The sequence below is a fragment of the Taudactylus pleione genome, unplaced genomic scaffold (assembly GCF_031769625.1).
Source record: "Taudactylus pleione unplaced genomic scaffold, aTauple2 ptg000027l, whole genome shotgun sequence".
In the NCBI taxonomy this organism is placed as follows: Eukaryota; Metazoa; Chordata; class Amphibia; order Anura; family Myobatrachidae; genus Taudactylus; species Taudactylus pleione.
In genome coordinates, this window is record NW_028284429.1 from 598,063 (window position 1) to 625,111 (window position 27,049).

At 47.3% G+C, this 27,049-nt stretch overlaps 1 protein-coding gene across 1 annotated transcript in view; it reads left to right on the forward strand.

The window, feature by feature from the left end:
- GAS2 (growth arrest specific 2) overlaps positions 1–27,049 on the forward strand; it is a 162,219-nt gene that overhangs the window by 11,240 nt on the left and 123,930 nt on the right. Inside the window, exons 2-3 of the mRNA XM_088451758.1 lie at positions 20,410–20,570; positions 23,629–23,753. Of these exons, the coding sequence (XP_088307884.1) occupies positions 20,426–20,570; positions 23,629–23,753 (270 nt within the window). The 5' untranslated portion in view covers positions 20,410–20,425. The remainder of the gene's footprint in view (positions 1–20,409; positions 20,571–23,628; positions 23,754–27,049) is intronic.

The following is a 27,049-nucleotide window of genomic DNA, read 5'->3' on the forward strand; positions in this document are numbered from 1 at the left end:
TGTCACAAGATTTTTTATGAATAAGAAAAGAATAACACACTGCGCTACCACTTACAGTGCCACAAGATTTTTATGAGTAAAACACTGCGTTACCACTTACAGCAGGACCAGATTAACAATGGAACGGGTGGAGCTGCAGCTCCAGGCCCCATATCAAAATAGGCCCACCGCAACCACTGTGCTGCACTGGAGACAGGAAAAACATTTTCTCCTGTTCAGTTTGGCAGCAGCCACCAGAAGCCCCACCCACTCAAACTGCAACCCCTAACCCATCCCCCCACCACCGCCCGCTCGAGGGTGAATGTACCTGGCATAACAAATTTGTTGATGGTGGTGCAGTGGAAGGTTGCACAAGCCCTCCCTGTGCCGCACACTCGCACAGTTTCTCTGCACCTTCCATGCGCCGCTACCTTACACCGTGTGACAAGCGCTGCCCCACCACCATGCCGAACAGCTGCAGCTGCCAAGCTCAGCTCCGGGAAGGCGGCCTGTAGATGGTGACTGAGGATGAGCTTACTAGCTGCTGAAGGGCTGTTTAGGATGATCAAGGACAGCCTATTGGCTGCTGCTGCTGGTCGAGAACTAGGTGTCCATGTTCTGCAGTTCCCTAGTAAAAGGTTCTGACTGACTCTGACTGAAGATTTCACTAATTGTAGTTATTTTTTACTTGTTGGGTTAAATGTATATATGCACTAGTTTAACTGTCTCCTCCACGCTTGGCTCTGCCATCTCTCTTACTAACCCCGCCTCCTCTCAGCTGTGTGCCCCCCCTCATCGCAGCTCCTTCCTGATCCCCCTATCCCCCGCCATTGCAGCTCTGTCTTAACATCCCCAATGGTTCTGTCCAAACCCCCAGCTCCCCCATTCTGGCTCCTACCCAACACCCCCCACCCATCACAGCTCTGTGATGTCCTGGCTCCGCACCCCGCTCCCATACTTATTTATTTATATCCATTTATATACAGTATATGTGTATACATGTATAGATATATATGCATACTGTATGTGTATGTGCATATATATATATATATTATATTGTGGCAGTATCACCAGAGATGGTGCTGGTGAGCAGCTGCCTCTGTGTGTGGCAGGAGAGATCCACCCACACAGAGTACAAAAGCATTGCGGGAAGATGTATAATGGGTGCATATGACCAAAGCCCAGTTGAGGCTGCTGGTGGACATAGTCAGACAGTCCCGGTGGGGCTGCAGTGGTCAGGATCATACCTGCAAGGAGTCAGGGAGATCCCTATAACTCTGACACTGTCCTTGTGAGAGGCGGCAGCCAACAATCTAACAAAGCTATATCAGGCCAGGAGGCCAGTGTCCAGTCCTGCAGGTGGTAGGAAGGACCACAAATCTCAGAGACTTTCATGCAGATTAGTTGCTTCTATAGAGAGGGTTCAAGAAGTGAGCTAGTGCCCTAAGAGAGGGCTAGGTTGTTTATTATTTTCTATTTCTGTTTACTGGTTTCCATGCTGGCAGTAAAGCACCATTTTCATTTATTTTTACTGGAACTCAATGTGCGGACTCTAATTCTGCACCTAATCACAGCAACACTGACCCTAATCTACCGAGCTAATTACCCCACAACATCACAATAAGGTGGAAAATGCGGGCATAAAGATTCTAGGCAAGAAGATTCTATGCATAAAGGTTCTACGCAAAAATACAAATGGAAGTATGGATGCTTATTGCACTACATAATTGGACTCTCCAAAGGAGGCTCACTGCACCTGAGTGATGGAAGGCTCGCCAAGGTGGTGAGTGAAGAGAAGTCTGTTGTGAAGTTTTTAAAAATTGTCTGCAATTGTGCACTTTTCCTTGGAAAGGAAGAGAAATAAGTGTTACACAAGTTGATGGAGACTTGTTGGCTCATGGGATAGGCAAAATTTACCAGAAACAGAAGTATTGAAGTGTTTAGCAAAAGTGAAGTTGCAAGTATATTTTCTGCTTAAGAGAAAAAGTTAAAGTCTGTTGAAGTATTTCATGGAAAAGTTGTATGCATGCCTGCAAATCTTGGTTTAAAGTAGGGATGTGCAGGCTCGGTTCTACTCGGTTCCGTTCGGTTCTTTTTACCGGATCTTATTGGGTTTCAGCTGTCACGAGTTTTGGATAGCCAATAAGATTCGGTAAAAAGAACCGAACGGAACCGAGTAGAACCGAGCCTGCACATCCCTAGTTTAAAGGTGTGCAAATTTATTGAAATGACCAGTTATGCAGTGTATATACTGTGTTTATGAAGATAAATGTGTGTAACCTCTAATGTTGAAAACCTGCAAGAAAAAGTGGTTTATGCTGTTGAATGCGTAGGACCTGCTCGTTAATTTCAAGGTGTGCTATTCTGTGTCCTGGACTGTTTCTTTTGCAATTAAAGGGAAAGAGACTTGTTATATGCTGTTCATTGCAATCAAAGTTGGTGCAAGTGACAACCAAAGCAGTTACTGTGTTATGTTGTGAAGTGTATAAATTTGAAAGCCAATTGTTGCAAGTTAAAAACTGTGTGCTGAAAAAAAACAAAACAAATAAACCTTAAAGTGACAGACACCCAATTTGTTGTGGCTGAAAAGACTATTATCCTGTGTTCCCCATGAAGGTGTCATCCGATGATTATTCGGCAAGTCAAATTCTGCTTCACTCTTACCCTTTGAGACAACATGGATGACATACAGCAGCTCAGCAAGAAGCCAACAAGCAACAGTGGGCAAAGCTTAAGGCGCAAAAAGAAAGTGGTCAGTGTATGGTGTAAGGTCCATCCAGAGAGGACTATATCAGCCTGGAAGAATTTTACAGTATGCGTAAAGTTTTGAATGAAAGTAATACGTATTATGCTGGGAAGGTTGACTTAATGGAACAATTGGCTGATGAGAGAAATGTTCATGAACAAGCTGAAAAGAAATTACGGAGTAAATTGTCCTCTTTGGAAATGGCATTTGAGCAGGAAGAAATAAAAAAATGTGAAGTTCTTAAAGAGACAGACTTCAAATTGGCAGCTATGTCTGAACGCCTTGAGGAAGCTAAACTTTTCAAATGTGTTTCAAAGTATGAGAATGATGTGTTCCTAGCAAAGAATGACGTATTAGAGCAAGATGTTGTTGAATTGTAGCAAAAGTGTGTGGTACTTCAGCGGCATTGGAGTGATGCAGAGCACACGCAAGTGAAAGTGGCGAATCTGGCTCTGCTGTTAAAAGAAAAAGTCTCTTTAATTGTGTCCACACAAGTAAAGCTTAAAGCTTGTGAATTGGAAAAACGTTATTTGGTTGAAAAGTTTTGTGAAGTGAAAGAGAAGCATCTCCAGTTGCTGCAGACTCGCGCTCAGTGGGAAACCGACCGTGATGGAAAAGAAATGGAGATGGTCCATCTTAAAGTCAGCTGTAAGGAGCAAGTACAAACTCTATAATCCAATTTAGCTGCAGCTAGAGCAGTTTCAGAATGTCTGATGGAAAGAAATGTATTCCTGGAGGACAGTCTGCATAAAGCCGCCAAGCAAAGTGAATCTTTGGAGAGAGAGCTTAACCTTGCTCATGGCAGGGCTTGGAAGTTGCAAGAACAGAGTGAGAACCTTGAGAAGTGTCTGCTAAGTACACAGAACCAGTTGCAAAGATTCCAAGTGGAGAGGAATACCAAAGAACTTGAGTTGCAAAGTGAATTAAATGTGGCAGAGACTGAAATAATTGTACAAAACTTGAGACTTGCTGAACATGAAGTTGTGGAGCGCAATCTACTGCAAACAGAGAGCAAGTTGGAAAGCGCCATGGTGAAAATTGCCCAGCTGGAAGAGCAGCTGTCTATGGCTCAGAAAAAGTTCCACATGGTAGTGGGAAAATCAGGAGAGGAAAAGAAGTTAAATAACATTCTGAAGTTGGATTCTGGACCTAAAATGGCGTCCAATGTCTTCACTGAACCCAGTGTGGCAGAAGTACATAAACACAAGCAGCAATTGTTACAGGTTGATCCTGAAAAGGCTGGCACGTACAGTGATATGCTACCGGTGCAGAGTGTCTTGTGTGATGAGCAGCGGACAAACATTGAATTGCGGGAACTAAGTAAGATGTTCCAGAATGATGTCTTTCAGCAGCAATGGGACCATAGAGATGTCCTCATTAACGATACCAGTGTACAAGAAGGGACAGAAGTATCAGAGTTGGGAAATCCCTAAAGGTCCATCTTGGAAACGTGGATGAGATTCCTTGCAGTGACTTTCAGCTTACAGTGATAGCTGAGGGTATGAAGTCCTCCCAAAGGGGCACATGTCCAGACTGCAAAACTGTGTCCGAAGTTGATAATAAAGAATTGACGTATACAGATGGTGATCGCATGACCTGTCAAGCAAAGGTGCAGGATGTACAAAATTCTACGAAGATAGTGATGGCTTCAAAGGATGAGACTCTTGTTCCCGGGTGTTCAGAGTGATGGGAATGTGACTCAATCAGACAGTTTTGCAGGGCAAAGCAGAACCATGGAGAAAGTTAATTCTGAGAGTCTTGTGTAGAATAATACTCATGTATGTGAAACAATGCCTTCATGCAAGCAGGATGGACTTTGCAGTGCTGCTGGATTTGTCTATGAGGAAGTGGAGTGGTCTCATATGATGAAGCTTGAAGCAAGTAGTTCAGCTAGACGGTATTTGAAAATAAAGACCTCTGTGGAGAGTGAACCTCAACCTGTGCTGGTGGAACATGTTGAAATTGTTCATCAGATTTTCAAGGCTCAAAAATCGGGAGCACAAGAAAATCCAAGAGATCTATGCCTTAATGAAGTGGCAGATAGCCATCAAAGCCGTGGGATAAATTCTGTGGATCAATGGAGTAAATACTCAAGTATCCTATGTGGACATGGGAGTCCGGAATCTGAGTGTGACTGTGCCAGTACATGGTCTGTCGACATAAAGCCAAGGTCCAGAATTTGTGATGCTGATGACTCTCAGGATACTGTTGGCCCCTTGAAAGAAGAGGAGCTATCAGTGAAGTATGCCAGTAGCCAATACAGGCAGGGCCGGATTAATAATGGGGCTGACGGAGCTACAGCTCCAGGCCCACCACTAGAATAGGTCCACAGCAGCATCTGCTGTGTGGGCTGGTGCAGACAGGATAAAAAAAAAATCTTGCTTCATGCCTTCATTAGCCCGAGACCCTGTCCCCTCAACCCCGGCCGAGACCAACCCTCCATCCCCAACCCGGCTGCTGTGCCAGGGGATCAAACACTGCCAGCATAGATGCAGGGCTGCCAAGAGCCAAGGCGGGCCCCGGTAATAGGGGGCATGGCCTAATCTCGGGAGGCGTGGCCACGCCCCCTTGCCGAAAAATAAATAAATAAAAAAGATTTGCAGCGCCGCCAAGCGGCGCTGCGCGCCGGGGAGGGGGGCGCTCTGAGCCCCGTCAGCCCGGTGCAAAGCCAGGGGGGGCGCGGTCAGTGTGATCGCTCCCCCACACAAGCATAGGAGACTGCTGTGGCTGCTGCTCACGCTGTGTGCTGGGCTGCTGTGAGGGAGGGGGGAGCGGCGTTGGACCCGGGCCCCCGCCAGGCCCCTCAGGCAGCCCGGGCCCGGGTAATCTGTACCCGCTCCCCCCCCCTCTCGGCGCCCCTGCATAGATGGCCGTGCAGCGGAAGGCATATCTAGCCTTCCCTGTGCCTCTAATGTATACATACTCCGCTCCTCCGCCTCGCTGCATGACGTCACTGCGTGTGACGTCACTAAGATGTTGCCCGCCACCACAGTGTCTTGAAGTTACCTGGCATTGTCTGGAGCACAGGCTCAGCAGATACAGCAGCACTGTGAAATACATATCTATATATGTATTTAAAACTACTGTGTGTATATATATATATATATGCATACGTATATAATACCTATAATTAATATATGTATGTGTATATAATATATATATATGTGTGTTTATATAAAAATATGTAGAGCGCATGTATGATTTGTCGATGTCAGAAACAATGGCAAATAAATGCACAATATTTGTATGAGATAGGAAGGGGCAGGTGCAAGATAAAGTTTTATCATCTTGTTGTGTATGATAAATGATGCTCCAGCCAATCAGCTCCCAACTGTCATTTTTCAAACAGATGACAGTTGAGAGCTGATTGTCTGAAGCACCGTTATCATACACAGCGAGTTTTACCACTCGTTGTGAATGATAACGTTCATTGATAAATGAGGCCCTTAATCCTTGCCAAGCTTAATACCCACACTGGACCTTATGCTATCCCACGGTACAGAACCACCGTGCTGGTCACAACCCCTGTGGCATAACACAAAAAGCCCTTCATAAATTTCAGATCCAGGCCCATGAGGACCTTAATCCGGCCCTGAATACAGGGCTTTAAGGCTGAAGGTTAAAGATGTGACAAGCAGAAGTTGGCCAAAAGATGTGCTTTTAAGACATTTAAGTAAGAGAGACTTTGATACTGTTAAAAAGAAACAGAGGAATGTTCTTTGTCCAAACCAGCACATTCCGTGGAAAAGAACTTGCTTGATTTTGATGTAGGTGGCAAAAGTAAAGATAAAGTATATCACTATGAGAAGAAGTACTATTTCTACCATAAAGTGAGGAAAAAAGGTAGGAGGAAAATAAATTCTGGAATCTGAGACCCCCAGAGATCGCAAGAGTCTGGATACGGTGGATTTCCCTCATGAGGAGAGTGAAGAGGGACATCGTCATGAGAATGCCTCGTCCCATGTAGCTGAACCCAGGGGTTTCAAGTTGGGGAGGGGGATATGTGGCAGTATCACCAGAGATGGTGCTGGTGAGCAGCAGATTCTGTGTGTGGCAGGAGAGATCCGCCCACGCAGAGTACAAAAGCATTGTAGGAAGATGCCTAATGGCTGCCATATGACCAGAGCCCAGGTGAGGCTGCTGGTGGACACAGTCAGACAGTCCAGGTGGGGCTGCAGTGTGCGTGAAGCAGACCAGGTGGTCAGGATCATACCTGCAAGGAGGCAGGGAGATCCCTATAACTCTGACACTGTCCTTGTGAGAGGCGGCAGCCAACAAGCTAACAAAGCTATATCAGGCCAGGAGGCCAGTGTCCAGTCCTGCAGGTGGCAGGAAGGACCACAAATCTCAGACTGTGAGAGACTTTCATGTAGATTAGCTGCTTCTATAGAGAGGGTTCAAGAAGTGAGCTAGTGCCCTAAGAGAGGGCTAGGTTGTTTATTTTCTATATATGTTTACTGGTTTCCATGCTGGCAGTAAAGCACCATTTTCATTTATTTTTACTGGAACGCAATGTGTGGTCTCTAATTCTGCACCTAATCACAGCACCACTGACCCTAATCTACCGAGCTAATTACCGAACAACATCACAATATATACAGTATATATAGTAGATCTAGATATATAAATATTGATAGCTAGATACAAGCACACAATGATCCGAATATACAATGTCTGACACTTGGTATTCCATGAACAATAGGATGGAGCATGCAAACACTCTAGAACTTAGAATAAAAAGAACGTCAGTGGCAAAACAGGAGTCCCAGAGTGCAACATAAAGATAACTGTGTGTATGTAGACTTATAGCAAACTGCTATTCCTGACGGGTGCACTAAATAATGGGCTTTAAAACGTTGAAACATCTGACAATGCTGTGCTGAGTTTCCATTGATTTGTCTGGAGTGCCGATGTGGAGCTTTGCCGATCATGCTCGCTGGGCTAATGCCATCTTCAGATAGCGTCAGCCCATTACCTGCTGTGGGGTTATCCTGCTAGAAAGCGATTTGCAACTTTTGACACAGTGCGCAGCTGGAAAGTCGCAGTAGTCTCAAGGGGGTCTGTAAATAGAAGTAAAGTTATCGCGGACAATTAGCGGCAATATGGATTCTTCATTTTCTGGGGCAAACTGCATATTTTAATGGGGTTGGGTATGGGATGCGGGTGCTCGGGATCCTGGCGGTCATAATCCCGACGCTGGCATCCCGACAGGATTGGATACCGACACCTTTCGGTCGGTATCCTAACCCTCCCCCTCTCCCTAACTCTTCCTCTCCAGGGTCTAAACATAACCTCCCATTTCCCGCACCCTAAACCTAACCCTCCCCCTTAGTGCCTAACCCCAACCCTCCCCCTAGTGTCTAACCCTAAATCTCCCATTTTCCCCGCTACTTACCTTCGGGATCCCGGCAGTCGGTTTTATGACTGCATCCCATTTTAATAAATATGCCCCTATAACCACATAGATATCACTAAGTGACCCGTATGTTCTTTAGTAGAGGGGTTTCACATTTACGCCATTATTAATTGCCATGTTAACAAGGAGTGTTTACCGTTTTTAATTTGTAGACTCGCACATTACACTATTGATATAAGCAAAGTTGGCATTGATTGATCTTACTACATACAGTTCAGGTTGGCTTTCACCATCTCCAGAGGTTTCCATGCATTGTCATATAGCGGAAGAAGATACGCAATCTGCATCCCTCTACTCAGCCTCGGAGCCCCAGCAGTCCAATCGGCACTTTTACAGTAACAATTTGGCCTGATCGCTCCAGGGGTTCATAGTCTTCAGCCAGACACAGCCTTCCCTTTCCTTCTTCATCTTCCTGGACAGCTGGATGGGGGAGATTAATCCCAGCCAGTCCTGGCAGCCAGGAATTTCAAAGGCCAAGCATCTCAGATCTTCAAGAACTTGAGAACCGCCAAAGCCTCTCGTCATTACGCTTTTATCCTGACTCTGGTCCCCACACTGGTGGCTTCTGGGTACAAGGAGGAATCTTAGCCTTCTAATCCCATGATTGTTAGCTCTTATCCTCTGGGCTGGTTAGAAGCTAAACTTCTTCCCATTTCTCGCCTGGACTCTTGCTGGTGGTGGCTCCACAAAGTCTGCAGACAACAGGACTCCCACAGTGCATCTCAACAAAGGAGCCTAATCACTGCCCATGTACAGTAGATAGCTGTGGTGTCATCCCTGGATTAACACAATAGGTGCTTACTTTAGGGTGCAGTGCTCTGGGGATGAAGGGCACTTCGGATGGAGTCCGGCCAGTCCTTTGGATGCATAGTCCCAGTACCTGGAGGGCCAAGAGCCAACGTTTAGTGCAGCTTTGGGGCAGGCTGCCCTTGGGGTCAATCTCACAATCTTTGATGAGTCAATCTCCCCCCTGGGTGGTTACAGCTCTTACAGAGATGATAACATGTATTACAGTGATGCAACAGAGTACATTTGAGTCCCGGGCGTTCTTGGCTTTTAGTGATCATGCCCATTACGCACCTCTCCATGAACATAGGGGACACCAATGTATCCCTGACACAGGGCCTGATTCAGATGTGCCCGCTAATGCAATCGCAGCCGCAATCCCATACGCAGCTGCTGTGTGAAAATACGCTAATGCTGCAGCCGCCAGGAAATGTCCTGAGACGCCCACCGAGGGCTTCGTAGATCCAAGCAAGTGCCTACAAACACGCAGTGGTGGGCGCATATCCTCTGATAATCGACCATCTGAGTAACCTAATGGCTGCGCAGAATGGCCGTAAGAACTGAGACACTGGCGCCAAGTTTTCTGCATACGGGATCGCAGTAGTATACAGAGACATGCTCCAAAAACATGTGTGCGCCTGGGTATTTGCTGTCACCCCCCGTAACTGCCCCCAAGTAGTCGCTAAATATCACTCACGCAAAGAAGTCTTCACTGGGAGCGGCATTAAACCCAAACCACATGGGACTGATTACACTAAGAATCACATGGTCTGTGATGCATAGATGAAGAAAAGGACGGCTGTGATTGGACACTATAATCACGTGATCCAGAATGGGATAATGATTGGCTGTTACATCCTAATAAAGCACACACAGCAGAGGCAATCTGGTCCAGCCTTGAAAAAACTGTTTACACAGTGAAACATGCATGTTGGTGATGGATATGTGCCTGTACTAAGGGCCACCCACAGCATATGCGAGCGTCCATGATGATGGTCGCGATGGTCTTGACCATCGCGAACATCGGGCTTGCGACGGAGACCCTGCGGTACGGTCTCGCTGCCGCAAGCCCTGGAGTGATTTTGGCTCTATCAGAGCCAAAATCACTCACACTGACATCACTAGTGATGTCAGTGGGGCCGGCTTCAGACGGTAGGCGTTCCAATGGGAACGCCTCCGTCTGGCAGGCACGCCCCGGCACGCCCACCAAAGGGGGCGTGCTGTCAATCAACATCGACAGCACGCCCCCTTTGGTGCGAGACCCGGAGCGATGGAGACCCAGTCGCTCGCCGGGTCTCGCGCATGCGCACGACGAAGCTCCCTCCGTCGTGCGCATGCGCAGTGGGGGAACATCGACCCGCTTGCGAGTGTCCTGCGCTCGCGAGCGGGTCTGAATGACCCCCTAAGTGTCTATATCAGAAGTTCCCAAACTCCGCCATTCCAGCCCATGTTTTAAGGCTATCCGTGCTTGAGCACAGGTAACTTAATTAGTACCTCAGTCAATTTGATTTTACTATCTGGACTCAAGCATGGATATCCTTAAAACCTGGACTGTAATAGCGGAGTTTGGGAACCTCTGGTCTATATAAAAGCTAATAGGACCAATGTATGCTGGTAAATGAGTTCAATATGAATGATTCAGGTGATGCAGTTTTGCTGCTATAAATGATCCTATTACTAATAATGACAGCTGTGGATGAAATTGTCTCATAATTGAAAGAGACTCTGGGCCAGATTCAGCCAGGATCGCAGGAGCGAAGACGCACGCAGTCGGACGATTTTCGCTATCTGCGCATGCATATACATCGCAGCGTGCGAACTAGCCACTGCGATCGGGAATGAGAGCGCAGCGTATACGCATACTCATCGCAGAGTGAGTGGCAGGAAGTGCCGTTTGTGGGTGATGACGGGTTGTGCGAATGCAGGCGTGCCAGTGTGTTGGGACAGGGTTGCAGGGGCATGCATAAATTATCCACTGCGACACCATACGCAGCCTGAGGCCTCATAGCGTGCGCTGAAGTTAGCAATTCCTGAGTGGGGTCTGAGCTGCCTTACCTGTGCGTATGGGTCCGATGTTACTCAATGTTACCGATTGTTTCGCTGTGTTGCCCAAGTATACGGATGTGAGTAAGGGGAAGTGGGCGTCCTTATGTCAGGCTGCGATCACAATGTGTATGCAATTATTTACATATCACCGCTGATATTAGCAACTGCGTTGCGTGCGTATGAGCAGAATTGCGATCCTTGCTGAATCAGGCCCTCAGTCACTTTGAAATTACATAGAGGGGGTCATTCAGACCCGGTCGTTAGCGCCGATGCACTCAGACCGGGTCAATGGCCCCCACAGAGCATGCGCACGACGGCGCCGGTGCCGTCGTGCGCATGCGTGAGACCCACTATGACCGACAGTGCCGGTCGTAGCAGGTCTCGATCCAAAGGGGGCGAGCTGTCGATGTTGATTGACAGTTCGCCCCGTTTAGAAGGCGGGCCGGGGGGGTGGCAGCCCAAATGGAGGTGTTCCCATGGGAACGCCTACCGTTTGGGGGAGGCCCCACTGACATCACTAGTGATGTCAGTGGAGAGCTTCCGGCTCTGACAGAGCCAGAAGCTCTCCAGGGCTTACGACAAGTGAGACCCCACCCTAGGGTCTCATCGTAAGCCCCGTTGGGTGTTAACCCACAGCCTAACGACCGCAACAGAGGCGGGTGGTCAGGATGCAAGCGGCCGCCCAGTTTCTGAGCGACCGCTTGCATCCTCCGACCGCCTCTGAATGAGGCCCAGAGTGTGTGAGACTTATATGTAGTCATATAAACTATAATGCAGCAAGAGGCAACAAAAAGCAAATTCACTCTGATAAATAGGTCTAACATCGGTGATATACTCCATGAGAGATTAATATTTGTGTATCTTAGTGTTTGCTACACCGAGTGTAACTTGGCTTTTTACATGACTGATACATATGACATTAAATTGTTTTGACTACATATTTAAGTGGAGACATAAATGGGAACTTTTCTTTCTGTCCCAGACATAGGACCTGATTCAGACCTGGTCGCTAAGTTGCGTTTGCTCGCTCGGCCGTCTGCGCATGCGTATAATTTGCAGTGCACGTGCGCAAGCCTGTATTTGCGATGTGATTTTGGTTGGTCGTAAGCCACTATTCGGTCGCTAATTTGAGTGACAGTGCCATTTGTGGGTGGTAACGGGAAGGTGCTGCGTAAACGGGGGAGTGGTGTTGCGGACGCAGGCGTGTCCAGCCGGCAAAACGCCATTTAAAGGTCTTGCATAATTAGCAAAGTAGCATCATTGTACATGCCACCTGCATGTATTTTGGCCCGCACTGATCGCTGTGCTTGCGGTGGGTTAAGGCAACCTCAAGGGCTGCGAGCAGCTCCGATGGCTCTCGATGTTCCCAATTATTCCTACATTTCCCGGAGATGACGTGTGTTGCGAATGGCAAGGAGGCGTCTTTATACACTTGCAAGCGCACTTTGACGTAGCTCGCTAAAACATAGAGGGCATCCTTACGCGATGCAGTGTGAGCACTTCATTTAAATATCCGGCCCCTTTTTGCCAGCGAGCGACCGCAGCTTGCAATCAGGTCTGAATGAGCTCCATAGTTCTTTCTATCTGAGCACAGATTAATGAAGCCTTACCCAGTGAAATAAATAGGAGACAGTTTATTTTAACAAAGATACAATTGTTTAAATTATAACCAATTGTTACAACTACTGATATACTGTTAAGGGGTATTTATATTAGGGGTGTGCACCGGACACTTTTCGTGTTTTGTGTTTTGGTTTTGGATCTGGATCTTTCTTCGTGTTTTGGATCTGGATTGGTTTTGCCAAAACCACCCTTCCGTGTTTTGGGTTCTGGGTTTTGTGTTTTGGATCTGGATTTTTTCTTAAAAAATAAAAAAAACCCGCTAAAATCACATAAATGGGCCTTTTTTTGTTCCTACGCTATTAATAACCCCAATAACATTAATTTCCACTCATTTCCACTCTATTCTGAACACCTCACACCTCACAATATTGTTTTTAGGCCAAAAGGTTGTACCGAGGAAGCTGGATGACTATGCTAAGCGACACAAGGGGGCGGCACAAACACGTGGCCCATCTAGGAGTGGCACTGCAGTGGCAGACAGGAAGCCAATCAGCGTTATGGTGCCCATTTGCATGTAGCACGAACCCGGGAGATCCGTGCTACATGCATCTGTGTGATTGGCACAGAGCAATGACAGGTCCGTGAGACCCGTCTGTGCTGCTGTGGTAAAGAAAAAAAAAAAACCTGTGTAAAAAAAGAAAAAAATGGCGTGCACCCCCCCAAAAAAGAGCAACCAGCCCCGGGCATTAGTAACCCAGTGCTGGGTGTGCTTAAATACAGGGGACAAACGACGTAGGGGTCCCCTGTACTTAAGCACAACCAGCACCGGGCTAGTCAGAACCAGCGCTGGTTGCCAAAATACGGGGGACAAACGACGTAGGGGTCCCCTGTATTCTGCGCAACCAGCTCTGGGCTCTGATCCGGTCCTGGTTCTGGAAATATAGGGGACAAAAAATGAGTAGGGTTCCCCTGTATGTTCCAGAACCAGCACTGGACTTTTTCTAGCGGGGGGCTGATGCCACAGCCAGGGGAGCCCTTTCACCGGGCCCCCCAGCCGCAGCATCAACCCTGACCGCTAGTCAGCCCAGGCCGGGGATCCCTGGAGAGCTGGGGACCCCCCCAATAAAGGGGTCACCCTCTCCAGGGCACCCCAGGCCCAGGCTGATAGCCCGGGGCTATCCCCGCCACCCCTGGTGGCGGTGGGTGGCGGGTTGATTGTGTGGTGTGGTGTAAATAAAGAATATCAAACATTGTCTTTACAAGTAGAACTGCAAGTCCCAGCTAGCCTGCCCCGCATGCTGGTACTTGGAGAACCACAAGTACCAGCATGCAGGGCATTAAGGGCCCACTAGTACCTGTAGTTCACCTGTAAAAAAAATGTTTAAAAAAACACAGGACACACACACCGTGACAGTATAAGTTTATTAAACATACATACACACACACACATGTACACATACTCACCTATGTAACCTGTAGCATCGGTCCACTTGTCCGGTAAAGTATCCCTAGGGGACCTGTGAAAAAAAACATACTCACCATCTCCTATGCGAGGTTCTGTCCTCTTCGTTCCAAAGTAGGCATCCCCGGACTTGGCAAAAAAAAAAAACGAAAACGCGATCCACGAACTTAGTACCGTTCTATAGAACGGTACTTCCCGAATGAGAGCTTAGCGGCGGGGTATCACCATGGAAACCCCGCTGCTAAGCGTTCATTGGCTGAGAGAGGTCATCTCCCGTCTCTCAGCCAATGAACGGCTCCCTCCATTGTAGTCAATGGTGGGAACCGCAGGGTAAACTTTAATAACCTTGCGGCTCCCAGCATTGACTACAATGGAGGGAGCCGTTCATTGGCTGAGAGAGACGGGAGATGGCCTCTCTCAGCCAATGAACGCTTAGCAGCGGGGTTTCCATGGTGATACCCCGCCGCTAAGCTCTCATTCGGGAAGTACCGTTCTATAGAACGGTACTAAGTTCGTGGATCGCGTTTTCGTTTTTTTTTTTTTGCCAAGTCCGGGGATGCCTACTTTGGAACGAAGAGGACAGAACCTCGCATAGGAGATGGTGAGTATGTTTTTTTTCACAGGTCCCCTATGGATACTTTACCGGACAAGTGGACCGATGCTACAGGGTTACATAGGTGAGTATGTGTACATGTGTGTGTGTGTGTGTGTGTGTATGTATGTTTAATAAACTTATACTGTCACGGTGTGTGTGTCCTGTGTTTTTTTTAAACATTTTTTTACAGGTGAACTACAGGTACTAGTGGGCCCTTAATGCCCTGCATGCTGGTACTTGTGGTTCTCCAAGTACCAGCATGCGGGGCAGGCTTGCTGGGACTTGCAGTTCTACTTGTAAAGACAATGTTTGATATTCTTTATTTACACCACACCACACAATCAACCCGCCACCCACCGCCACCAGGGCCTGGGGTGCCCTGGAGAGGGTGACCCCTTTATTGGGGGGGGTCCCCAGCTCTCCAGGGATCCCCGGCCTGGGCTGACTAGCGGTCAGGGCTGATGCTGCGGCTGGGGGGCCCGGTGAAAGGGCTCCCCTGGCTGTGGCATCAGCCCCCCGCTAGAAAAAGTCCAGTGCTGGTTCTGGAACATACAGGGGAACCCTACTCATTTTTTTCCCCTGTATTTCCAGAACCAGGACCGGATCAGAGCCCAGAGCTGGTTGCGCAGAATACGGGGGACCCCTACGTCGTTTGTCCCCCGTATTTTGGCAACCAGCTCTGGTTCTGACTAGCCCGGTGCTGGTTGTGTTTAAGTACAGGGGACCCCTATGTCGTTTGTCCCCTGTATTTAAGCACACCCAGCACTGGGTCACTAATGCCCGGGGCTGGTTGCTCTTTTTTTGGGGGGGAGGACGCCATTTTTTTCTCTTTTTACACAGGTTTTTTTTTTTTTATTTACCACAGCAGCACAGACGGGTCTCACGGACCCGTTAGTGCTCTGTGTCAATGACACAGATGCAAGTAGCACGGATCTCCTGGTCCGTGCGTGCATCTGTGTCATTGAAATACACAGCAGCACAGACGGGTCTCACTGACCCATCTGTGCTCTGTGTCACTGTCAATCACACAGATGCATGTAGCACGGATCTCACGAGTCCGTGCTACATGCAAATGAGCACCATAATGCTGATTGGCTGAGAGCCGTGACAGACGGCTCTGTCAGCCAATCAGCACTTTGCCCATTAAAGGCAAAGGCATTTTTTTTTAAATGGCCGCTCGAGGCAAAACCTCGAGATCCGACAGCAGATCTCGAGGTTTTGCCTCGGGAGAGGGATCCGGGGCAGACAGGGAGATCCGAGCTTGGGCTCGGATCGCCCCGGATCCCCGAAGTTCGGGTGGGTTCGGTTCTCAGGGAACCGAACCCGCTCATCCCTAATTTATATACCCATCGCTTGATATACTGTTTGTATGCAATGAAGAACTCCCTAATCCTATTCCACAGTGTAATGATGTGTAAAACAATAAGGCAATAAAACTGCTCATACATTATTTGTGTCACTACACTCCGGATTTGCAAACTTGGGAGATTGCATTGTACCAATTATGCATTAAGTTGATTTTTGCAACTAAAGGTGAATACGTATAACATATGGGGGATCACATTGTAATGAATTATCCATCAGTTTTTTCTACAGCTAAAGGCCCCCATACATCAGCAATTGATTGCAGCAATCGTGCAATTTGCAATCGATTGAAAAAGGGAGATATTTTTAAACACAATCGATTGCAAATTGCACGATTGCTGCAATTAATTGCTGATGTATGGGGGCCTAAAGGCCAATGTAAAACTGAATATCTCAACAGATGTGGTATAATTAAAAAGGATGTATGAAAATATACTCAAAGGAATCGGTATGATTCCCAGCAGCGCCTTGCCAACAACAGCAGAGTTCCCGGCAGCGGAAGCCTGACAGCGCTGGAAATCCCGATCGTGGATAGGTAAGTACTAACTAACCTAACCCCCTAACCCTCCTTAGGGGTGCCTAACCCTAGTCTCCCCCCCCAAGTGCCTAACCCTAACCACCCCCTTCCCCGCTGCCTAAACCTAAGTCCCCCCCCCCGAGGGTGCCTAACCCTCCCTCCCCCTAGCCTAACCCTAACCCTTCTGGGGGGGGTGCCTAACCCTAAGTCCCCCCCGGGTGCCCTAAACCTAACCCCCCCCCCGTGGCTGTTTGCTCGCGGCGCCCGTCTCCTGGTGATCGCCGGTCATCCCCTTCGATCGGGATGCCGGTCTCCCGGTGTCTGGGAAATGTCAGGTGTCTACATCTTTCACCCTCTCCGGGATATGACAGTCGGGAAGCCGGCTGCCAGTATTAAGGCAGCCGGTTTCCCGATTGTATACCTACTCAAACAATAGGGGAGAAATAGCCTATTGATAGGTCTTATCTCCATTACTTACCATTAATAAAGATTCTCAGCTGAATAAGACACAGTATACAGGCTTGTTTTATACACTATCTTTATTCTTCGAGCACAATTTATATTTATATATCTTTGTTTTTTCTTCGATTGTAACCTTATTATTTCACTGTTGACTTTATCCAGTGGAAATGGGAGAACAATTTTAAGCATATTCAATTAAAAGTGGAGTTTTACGTAATGTGGCTCTTGTGTGCCCGATATATACAACCACTCTCTTATCTTCTACACAGGGGCGCCGAGAGGGGGGGAAATCGGGTACAAATTACCTGGGCCCGGGCTTGCTGGTGGGGTCCTGGGTCCGGCACCGATCCCCCCGTCTGACATCACAGCAGCCCAGCTCACGCTGCTGTGTGCTGGGCTGCACTGGGAGACTGCTCGCAGCTACTAAGAAGCAGCCACAACAGTCTCCTATGCCTGTGGGGGGGGGCGATCAAGCTGATTGCACCCCCCACTGGTTATGCGCCGGGCTGAGGGGCTCAGAGTGCCCCCCTCCCAGCACGATGCTTTGGGGCGCTGCAAAACGTTACCTTTTTTTTTTTTTTTTTTACGAAGGGTGCGTGGCCATGTCTCACACTATTAGGCCACGCCCCCTTTTACCCAGGCCCGCCGCGGCTCTTGGCGGGCCTGACGCTGCACCCCCATCTGTGAGAATACCCGATATCACGCTATCTTACGGGGTCATTTAGTAATCAATAACTATATACTATTAATATTTGTGTGCAGATATTTGTTGCTATTTGTCAACATTTTCTGGACACCAATGTATCCCTGACACAGGATCTGATTCAGATTGTGCGCTAATTCAATCGCAGCCGCAATCCCGTATGCAGCTGCTGTGCGAAAATACGCTAATGCTGCAGCCACCAGGAAATGTCCTGAGATGCCCACTGGCAGCTTCGCAGATCAAGCAAGTGCGTACAAACACGCAGTGATGGGCGCAGATCCTCCGATAAACGACCATCTGAATAACCCTATGGCTGCGCAGAATGGCCACGAGAACTGAGACACTGGCGCCAAATTTTCTGCATACGGGATCGCAGTAGTATACTGAGACACTCCCCAAAAACATGTGACGTCTGGGTTCTTGCCGTCACCCCCCGTAACTGCCCCCAAGTAGTCGCTAAATGTCAATCACGCAAAGAAATCCTCACTGGGTGTGGCATCTCGAAGGTACGCATGCGCAGTTGATCAAAAGCGTAAATATTGGCATTGTGGACCTCATTCAGAGTTGGTCGAAGCAGCCGCACGGTCGTACGCCACCGATGTTCGCTATACTGCGCATGCGTAAAGTTCGCAATGCGCGTGTGCAAACTAGCCGCTACGATCAGAAATTTCTCTCTCCTTGAACACAGCCAGGTCGGTAGTTTGAGTGACAGATGGAGGCGTTTGTGGGTGGTAACGGGAAGGTGCTTGAAAACGGGGGAGTGGAGATCCGAACGCAGGCGTGCCTCATTATGCGAACGGCGTTTTATGGGAGTGCATACGGATTATGGGAGTGCATACGGATTATGGGAGTGCATAATTAACAAAGTAGCGTCATGGCACATGTGACATGGGAGGTTTTTACACTGACATGATCGTAGAGCTTAAGAGAGGGTATGGTCAACCTTAAGCTCTACGACCAGTTCCGATGGTTCCCGATGGTCTCGATTAATCCTTATATGTCCGGAGATGATGTGTAATGCGTACGAGAAGGGGGCGTATTTTTTTGTCTTCCAACCGCTTCCTCCCCTTGGTCGGCCAGCTACCGATCCGAACTTAGGGACGCAACTTGCGAGGTAATCATTTGCATATCCGGCCCCTTTTTCCGTGCGGCCGCTTCGACCGACTCTGAATGAGATCCTGTGTCCCGCCGTCCGCTGTGGGAAATGGGGTGCAGCTGTGCTAGGACGAGATTAACCTCTTGCTGCTCCCAAGAACTTATCTGACAATTTTCCGAGTTCACACAAGTTTGTTAAGCGGATGAATATTACGATTATTAGTAGCTGGGCAGCGGCTGGATCCAGCATACACATATTCTGAGCAGTATTCAGCTCACCCGCATCTCCTCTTGTGGGTGTAATATGGCGGCATCTTGGAGTTTGCGTGACGGATAAATGTGCCGCGAGTGCGCAGACAGGATAGCACGCTTTTCAGAGATCAGTCTGATTTCTGATGGATCTCTTGCACAATTGGGGCAAGTCCGCACTGCTAGTAATGACAAAATGGGTATGTAATACCGACAGTAGGGATGCCGCCTGCGAAAATACAGACAGCAGAATCCCGATGGTTGGTATCCCGACAGGGTCTGGTAACTATACTAATCCACCCTCTCCCCCTAACCCTAACTCTCCCATTTTGTAGCCTAACCCTAACCCACCCCACCCCGCACCCTCCCCGTTAGTGCCTAAACCTAAGTCTCTCCCCTTCGTGCCTAAATCTAACTCTCCCCCCTTAATGCCTAACCCTAACCCCCCTAGGGTTGCCTAACCCTAAACTCCCCCCCAAAGCCTAACGCTAACCTCGCTATGCTGCCCAACCCAAACACTCCCCGCCCACGGCTAACAGTTAAGACGACCATGGCTTACCACGTTCTGGCTGGCGTCTTGTCTGTATTCCGGTGTCAGTATTTCGGTGCCTATCTTAAGTCCCATGTCGGGCTTCCATCATCGAGATTTAGACTGGAGGCATCCTGGCCGCCGGTCTGCTAACTACATCCCATAATGACGACTACTGTTACCAGTGGATAGATGGGGGAGGTGCGGTCACATAAATGCGGCTGGCGGTGAATACAGGTGGATGCTCGCATTTATTTCCGTGCACAGAAAGCGTCCACCGATCCTTGGCTCTTGGCGTGCAACTCTGAATAATGCCTTATACGTACTTATTACTATACCACAGCCTTCATGGATCATCTACTGTAGATGTCATGGTTACAATACTCAGATTAAGGGCTCGTACACACAGGCACCAACAAGGACAAATGTCACACACGGGGCCAATGCAACCCAGCGAACAGTCTACATGTAGGCACGGGCCAGCACTGGGAATCCAATGCGGATGTTGCACAATACAATGACAGTAAATAAGGATTAATACAGTGAAGATAGCCAAAGCTTCTGTAGCGATAATAGGATGACATGAAACGCGTGGGTACATGGTAGGTGGGGTCCAAAATGAGTTGTATCATTGTTGATTTACACTTTTACATACTTTGTTGTGTGTTTGTTACCTCTCTATAGCTTGGTACATGTTTATGGCAATGTAACATGCGTGTATTAGCTTTCATGAAAATGGAAAATGAAAATATTTTGGTGGATAGATTCTCCTACAAACCGGCAATGCCCCCAGCCGTAGTTACTGATCATAAACTTGATGACCAATGTTCTCTAGATGATGAACTTCTCCTTTACTCCTTAGTGTGACACTTTGTGTTCATTGTGTTCTGTCCTAGACGCGGACCCTTGGCTATGATGTGCACGACATTAAGTCCCGCAGCTCGGGGGCCCGGCCTTTCGGACATGCACCAATACAGCCAATGGTTGGCCATACGGCACGAGGCCAACCTGCTGCCCATGAAGGAAGACCTGGCTTTATGGCTGACCAGTATGCTGGGTAAGAGATGATTACAGTTATTTCACTCAATGTTTCTTTGCAATTTAGCAATTGAACAGACAGAGGTTGGGTTATTACACACCGCCTGCTGCTCTGTCTGATAAGGGGTCACCCACTGTCCTCTTACATAACCCTGGATTACTGTACTTTCCTGTAACATCTTATTTATTAACATTTACTGTCCCTGCTCCCGTGGTACTTACAATCTAAGGGGCCCATTTATTAATGATCGCATTTTGCAATTCGATCAGGGCATGCAGTACCGCCCCTGATCGCATTGCAAAATGCGATCCTATCTGCCGGATGTATTATCCGGGACATGCAGGGAGACGGGCTCCGAAAAGAGCCCGTCCCTGCGATGTCTCCAGAGGGCAGTCGGAGCTTCTGCGCATGCACAGTCCCGCGGACTGCACATGAGCGGCGCCCATTGCCGGCGGAGGGATCTGGCAGATCCCTCCGCCGGCTGATATGCGGTAAGTGCCCATAGGAAACAGCGGCTAACGCTATCTTCAGATGGCGTTAGCTGCTGGGGCCAATATCGGGAATGCTTCGCATTCCTGATATTGATACATTTGGCAGCATCGCATCCCCCATAGAAACCTATGGGGGAGGCGGCTGCCGGCGGCAATGGAGGGATCGCAGCAGGTATCGGAGATACCTGCTGCGGTCCCTCCTTCATACATTCGGGGGATACTAAGTATTTGAGGTAAACCCCCGAAAACAGGTGTTTTCGGGGAATTTACCTCAAATGCACTTTGATAAATGGGCCCCTAAGGGAGGAATGTATCAAGAATTGAAAACAGTGGAGAAGTGGACCATTGGGGAAGTTGCCAATAGCAACCAATCAGCATCTACCTATCATGTTATAGAATGTACTTGATAAATGCCACCTCGAATCTGAATGGTTCCTATGGGCAACTTTCCCAGTCTTTAAACTACTTGAAACACCTCCCTCTATATTCCCTAACACATGGGCACTACATAGACTAGGGTTATTTTATTATTGCCAGAATCAAATTGTTATAACCAGAGAACCTAAAACAAACACAGAGAGAACATACAAACTCCACATAGATAGCATCTTGTTGGTCAAACCCAAGGACCTTGTTGGTCAAACCCAAGCCCTCAGTGCTGTGAGGCAGGAATGCTAACCACTACTACAATTATCCTGCCCAATTTCCAAGCTAATCAGTTTTAGCATCTAAGGACACCGATAACCTTATATCTAGTCAATTTAATTTAATTTGTATTTACTTATCTTACCTGTGAGAAGCGACATTACCATTGTTCTTTTTATGTCTTTAAATGACACTTCCTTATACAGTATATAATTTGCGATTTTCGTAGCTTTGCAGATGTTGGTGCTCAGTAGTCTTTTTGTAAACACGTTTGTCTGTAGAACAGTATTTCATAGTGAACAATGAGATATCATATAACCCACGTTACATATCGCTGCCGGGAGGGACATCAGATGTTCTGTCCTCTCGTTCACAAAGCGCCCTCACAGCGACAGGCTCCTTGTAAGAAACGCTTAAGGGCCTTAATGGATTTTCCATTTGAATTTTTTTTAAAAATCAGCTTTCATGCATCCCAGCGCAGTATCCTCATTTCAGTTAATATAGCTGAACTGTAAAATATGTCAGGGCTCTGTTTTAGAAACAACGTACAACCTTTTGCAGCCATAAACTATGGCAAATTGAAAGCTGACACCTAATATATTTTTCATTGAATACAGATGTTCGGAGCTAAAAGTAATTCTGCAAGAGTTTAGCAGGGAAGAAAAGCAGATACTATGTAGAACGTTAGTGCATTGTATGTAACGGTCCAAGCAAACTACGTCTTACAAAGCTGATAAATGTCACATAGAAAGTGTCACTGTACAGCCAAGCAGTAATGCCAGTAATAGAGAATATACAGAACATCTGGTCCTGTAAGAAAGTCTATTCAGGAACTGAGGGGGTCATTCAGACCCGCTCGCGAGCGCAGGACGCTCGCAAGCAGGTCGATTTTGCCCCACTGCGCATGCGCACGAGGGAGCTCCGTCGTGCGTATGCGCGAGACACGGATAGCGACGGGCTCTCCGTCGCTCCGGGTCTCGCACCAAAGGGGGCGTGCTGTCGATGTTGATTGGTGGGCGTGCCGGGGCGTGGCTGCCAGACGGAGGCGTTCCCATGGGAACGCCTACCGTCTGAAGCCGGCCCCACTGACATCACTAGTGATGTCAGTGGGAGTGATTTTGGCTCTGGTAGAGTCAAAATCACTCCAGTGTTTGCGGCAGCAAGACCCTACCGCAGGGTCTCCGTCGCAAGCCCGATGGTCGCGATGGTCTTGACCATCGCGACCATCATCATGGACGCTCGCATAAGCTGTGGGTGGTCACCCACAGCTATGTGAGCGTCCAGGAGGACGCTCCATTTTCATGGAGGAGGGCCCTGATTCAGAGCGAGTGTTCTGGTCAGAGCGTTCGGCTCTGAATCAGGCCCAGAGTTTACCTATGATCTACACAGTATGTCAGGAAGCAAGGGTCAAAATAAAACTATTGCCTGGGCTCCTCATGGTGATGTAGGTGGAGGGGCGCCCTCATTGGTCAGTGGGTGACCCTATCACCATTTACCTCCACCTCCATCAGCCTATGAGGAGCACACCAGTGAGGGCTGCAATAGAGGAGCTGGGAACAGGGGAAACTCATTGTTACATCTTGCTGCACTTGAAGACACTGGAGGAATGGGGTGACTGTGTCATTAATTAATTAATCATTAATTAATAGGGCCTCAATTATCATAAAAATAGTATTGCCTTCATCATTTAAAATGTTCTTATTTTTCAACTTTATTGCCCCAGTAATATAAATACTTATAATAATTATGGCTCATTAAGTTATTTATTCTTTTTTTTCAACTTTGCCTCTAGTCTCATTGTACTACCAAGCTGCGACTTGAATCTGGGTGGTAAATCGCCAGTTTTTACAATTCGGATGATCTTATTGATGGAGCGTTTTACATTATAGCTGCTTAATACTTCTATCCTTACGCCTTTGACATCTCGGTTTGTCCGGCAGGGAAGGAGGTGACTGCCGAGACGTTTATGGAGAAGCTGGATAATGGGGCATTACTCTGTGAACTTGCGGAAACGCTGCAGGGTAAATTCAGGGAAAAGCACGTGGACACCAAGAAGCCTGAGAAGGTGAGTGAGACCCTAGTCGCCCTGATTCTGTTATTACCCTGAGGGTGGGCAACCTGGCGCCGAGTCGGAGTGAGACGCAGCTATTGGTCTAAACCTGAACTTGTGGAGTGGTTAATAAATAAGAAGTTTGTAGATAAACCCAGATGTCTTATTTAATGGGAAAATAGTATATACTGTACCTGGTATGGGTTATTTATTTTCCAGTAACAGTTCAGTAGCTCATCTATCGCACACGGTACCCGCTTTTGAATAACGTATTTGTTTTACAAACTTCAGTTAACTTTAATTTATTGGTTTGGTCATGAACGTCTGACTTCATTTTTACAGTGCTTTGTCTTTCCTCATTCCCCGTGTCATTACTAAGAGCTTTATACAGTCTCACCAAGGTTGCAGGTTATTGGCTGCTCTTAGATAAAGACTGTATAGTGCATCGCATGCAACCAAGGTGAGCACATGGTGATTATACAGCTGCAAATGATCTGTGGATGCCTATGCTCTGTATATGCTCTGTATGCGCTGTGTATGCTCTGTATATGCTCTATAGGCTCTGTATATGCTCTGTATATGCTCTATAGGCTCTGTATATGCGCTATAGGCTCTGTATATGCTCTGTATATGCTCTGTATATGCTCTATAGGCTCTGTATATGCTCTGTATATGCTCTATAGGCTCTGTATATTCTCTATAGGCTCTGTATATGCTCTGTATATGCTCTGTATGCTCTGTATATGCTCTATAGGCTCTGTATATGCTCTGTATGCTCTGTATATGCTCTATAGGCTCTGTATATTCTCTATAGGCTCTGTATATGCTCTGTATGCTCTGTATATGCTCCATATGCACTGTGTATGCTCTGTATATGCTCTGTATATGCTCTGTATGTGCTGTATGCTCTGTATATGCTCTATAGGCTCTGTATATGCTCTGTATATGCTCTATAGGCTCTGTATATGCTCTATATATGCTCTGTATATGCTCTGCATATGCTCTATATATGCTCTGTATATGCTCTGTATATGCTCTGTGTATATGCTCTGTATATGCTCTGTATATGCTCTATGCTCTGCATATGCTCTATATATGCTCTGTATATGCTCTGTATATGCTCTGTGTATATGCTCTGTATATGCTCTATATATGCTCTGTATATGCTCTATATATGCTCTGTATATGCTCTGTGTATATGCTCTGTATATGCTCTATATATGCTCTGTATATGCTCTATATATGCTCTGTATATGCTCTGCATATGCTCTATATATGCTCTGTATATGCTCTATATATGCTCTGTATATGCTCTGTATATGCTCTATATATGCTCTGTATATGCTCTGTATATGCTCTATATATGCTCTATATATGCTCTATATATGCTCTGTATATGCTCTATATATGCTCTGTATATGCTCTGCATATGCTCTATATATGCTCTGTATATGCTCTGTATATGCTCTGTGTATATGCTCTGTATATGCTCTGTATATGCTCTATGCTCTGCATATGCTCTATATATGCTCTGTATATGCTCTGTATATGCTGTCACCAGGCACCAATGACTTACACAGCATAGAGGAAGCCACGAGGAACGGATGTAGATTTTGAGCAGTTCTTTTTGAGATGAAGGCTCTTGAGCATAATGTACGTTTGTTTGGTCTTGAATATACGCAGAATAATTGTCACTGTGTCATCACTCATTATCTGGTCATTCTAGATCAGTTTTAGTGAAAATGAACTAGAAAAAAAAAACCCAGCACAATCATATAGTGAAATGCAAGTGTGGAAATGTAAGAAAATGCAGCACAACGCGTTATGTAACTCAACGTGTGCAGCTCGTGCCCGAAATGCGCTGGGTAAACTTTGTATAAATAACAAGCTTTGGGGAACTTTCACTCATCTTGTCCTTTATACTTCTTTGTACTTTATATTTAGTAAGGTTATAACAGTCTGAGTGCCATGTGGGAGGTCCGAGTGGTAAGTGGGGGAGGTCTTAGTGGCATGTGGAGCAAACTGAGTGGCATGTGAGGGAGAGCTGAGTAGCATGTGGGATGTCCGAGTGGCATATTGGTAAGTGGGTGGTATGTGGAAATGTCTGAGTGGCATGTGGGTAAGTAGGTGGTATGTGGGGACGGTCTGTGTGGCATGTGGGAGGTCTGCATGGTATGTTGGAAAGTGGGTAACGTGGAGAGATGTCTGAGTGGCATGTGGGGAAGTGGGTGGCATGTGAAGAGGTCTGAGCGGCATGTGGGGGAGGGCTGATTAGCATGTAGGGAGGTCTGAGTGCCATGTGGGGCAGCTTTGCGTCACATGTGGGTGTGGTCTGAGTGGCATGTGAGGGAGGTCTGAGTGGCATGTGGGGGTGGTTTGAGTGGCATGTGGGGAAGTGGGTGGCGGTCTGAGCGGCATGTGGGGGTGGGCTGATTGGCATGTAGGGAATCTGAGGGCATCTTTGCGTGACGTGGGTGTGGTCTGAGTGTCATGTGGGGCAGCTTTGCGTCACATGTGGGTGCGGTCTGAGTGTCATGTGGGCCAGCTTTGCGTCACATGTGGGTGCGGTCTGAGTGGTATGTAAGGGAAGTCTGAGTGGCATGTGGGGAAGTGGGTAGCGGTTTGAGTGGCATGTGGGGGAGGGCTGATTGGCATTTAGGGAGGTCTGAGGGCATCTTTGTGTCACATGTGGGTGCGGTCTGAGTGGCATGTGAGGGAGGTCTGGGTGGCATTTAAGGGATGGCAAATTGGCATGTGGGGAGGTCTCAGTGGCATGTGGGAAAGTGGGTGGCATGTGGAGAGGTCTGAGTGATACTGTATGTGGGTGAGGGGTGATTGCCAAGTGGGGGAGGGCTGATTGGCAAGTGGGAGAGCTTTGTATAGTACATTTTGGGCATGTTATAGCAAGTTGCTTGTAGGGTCATTTTGTGGCAAGATGGGGTTCAGTTATGTGGGGGTGCAAAGGTAAATTTTGGGGTATGTAGTCACCATTTCAATTCAATTCATACTTTATTGTCATTGAGCAAAACATACTGTAGGATTAACTGATAATTAAATACAATGTGTGAGTCTTTCATAGTTCTAATAAAACAAATAAACATTCATAACTACTATATAACCACGAGAACTTATCTGGAGCTCACTCTGACAATGGCTAAAGGAAAGAAGCTATATTTATTATCTCGTTGTGCGACAATGACGTGAAAGTTTTTGCCCCTTCCTGGTTTCTTCTATTTTTGCTCGTTTGACACATTTATTTGTTTCAGAATTTTCAAACAGAATTGAATATAAGACAAAGACAGACCTTGTAA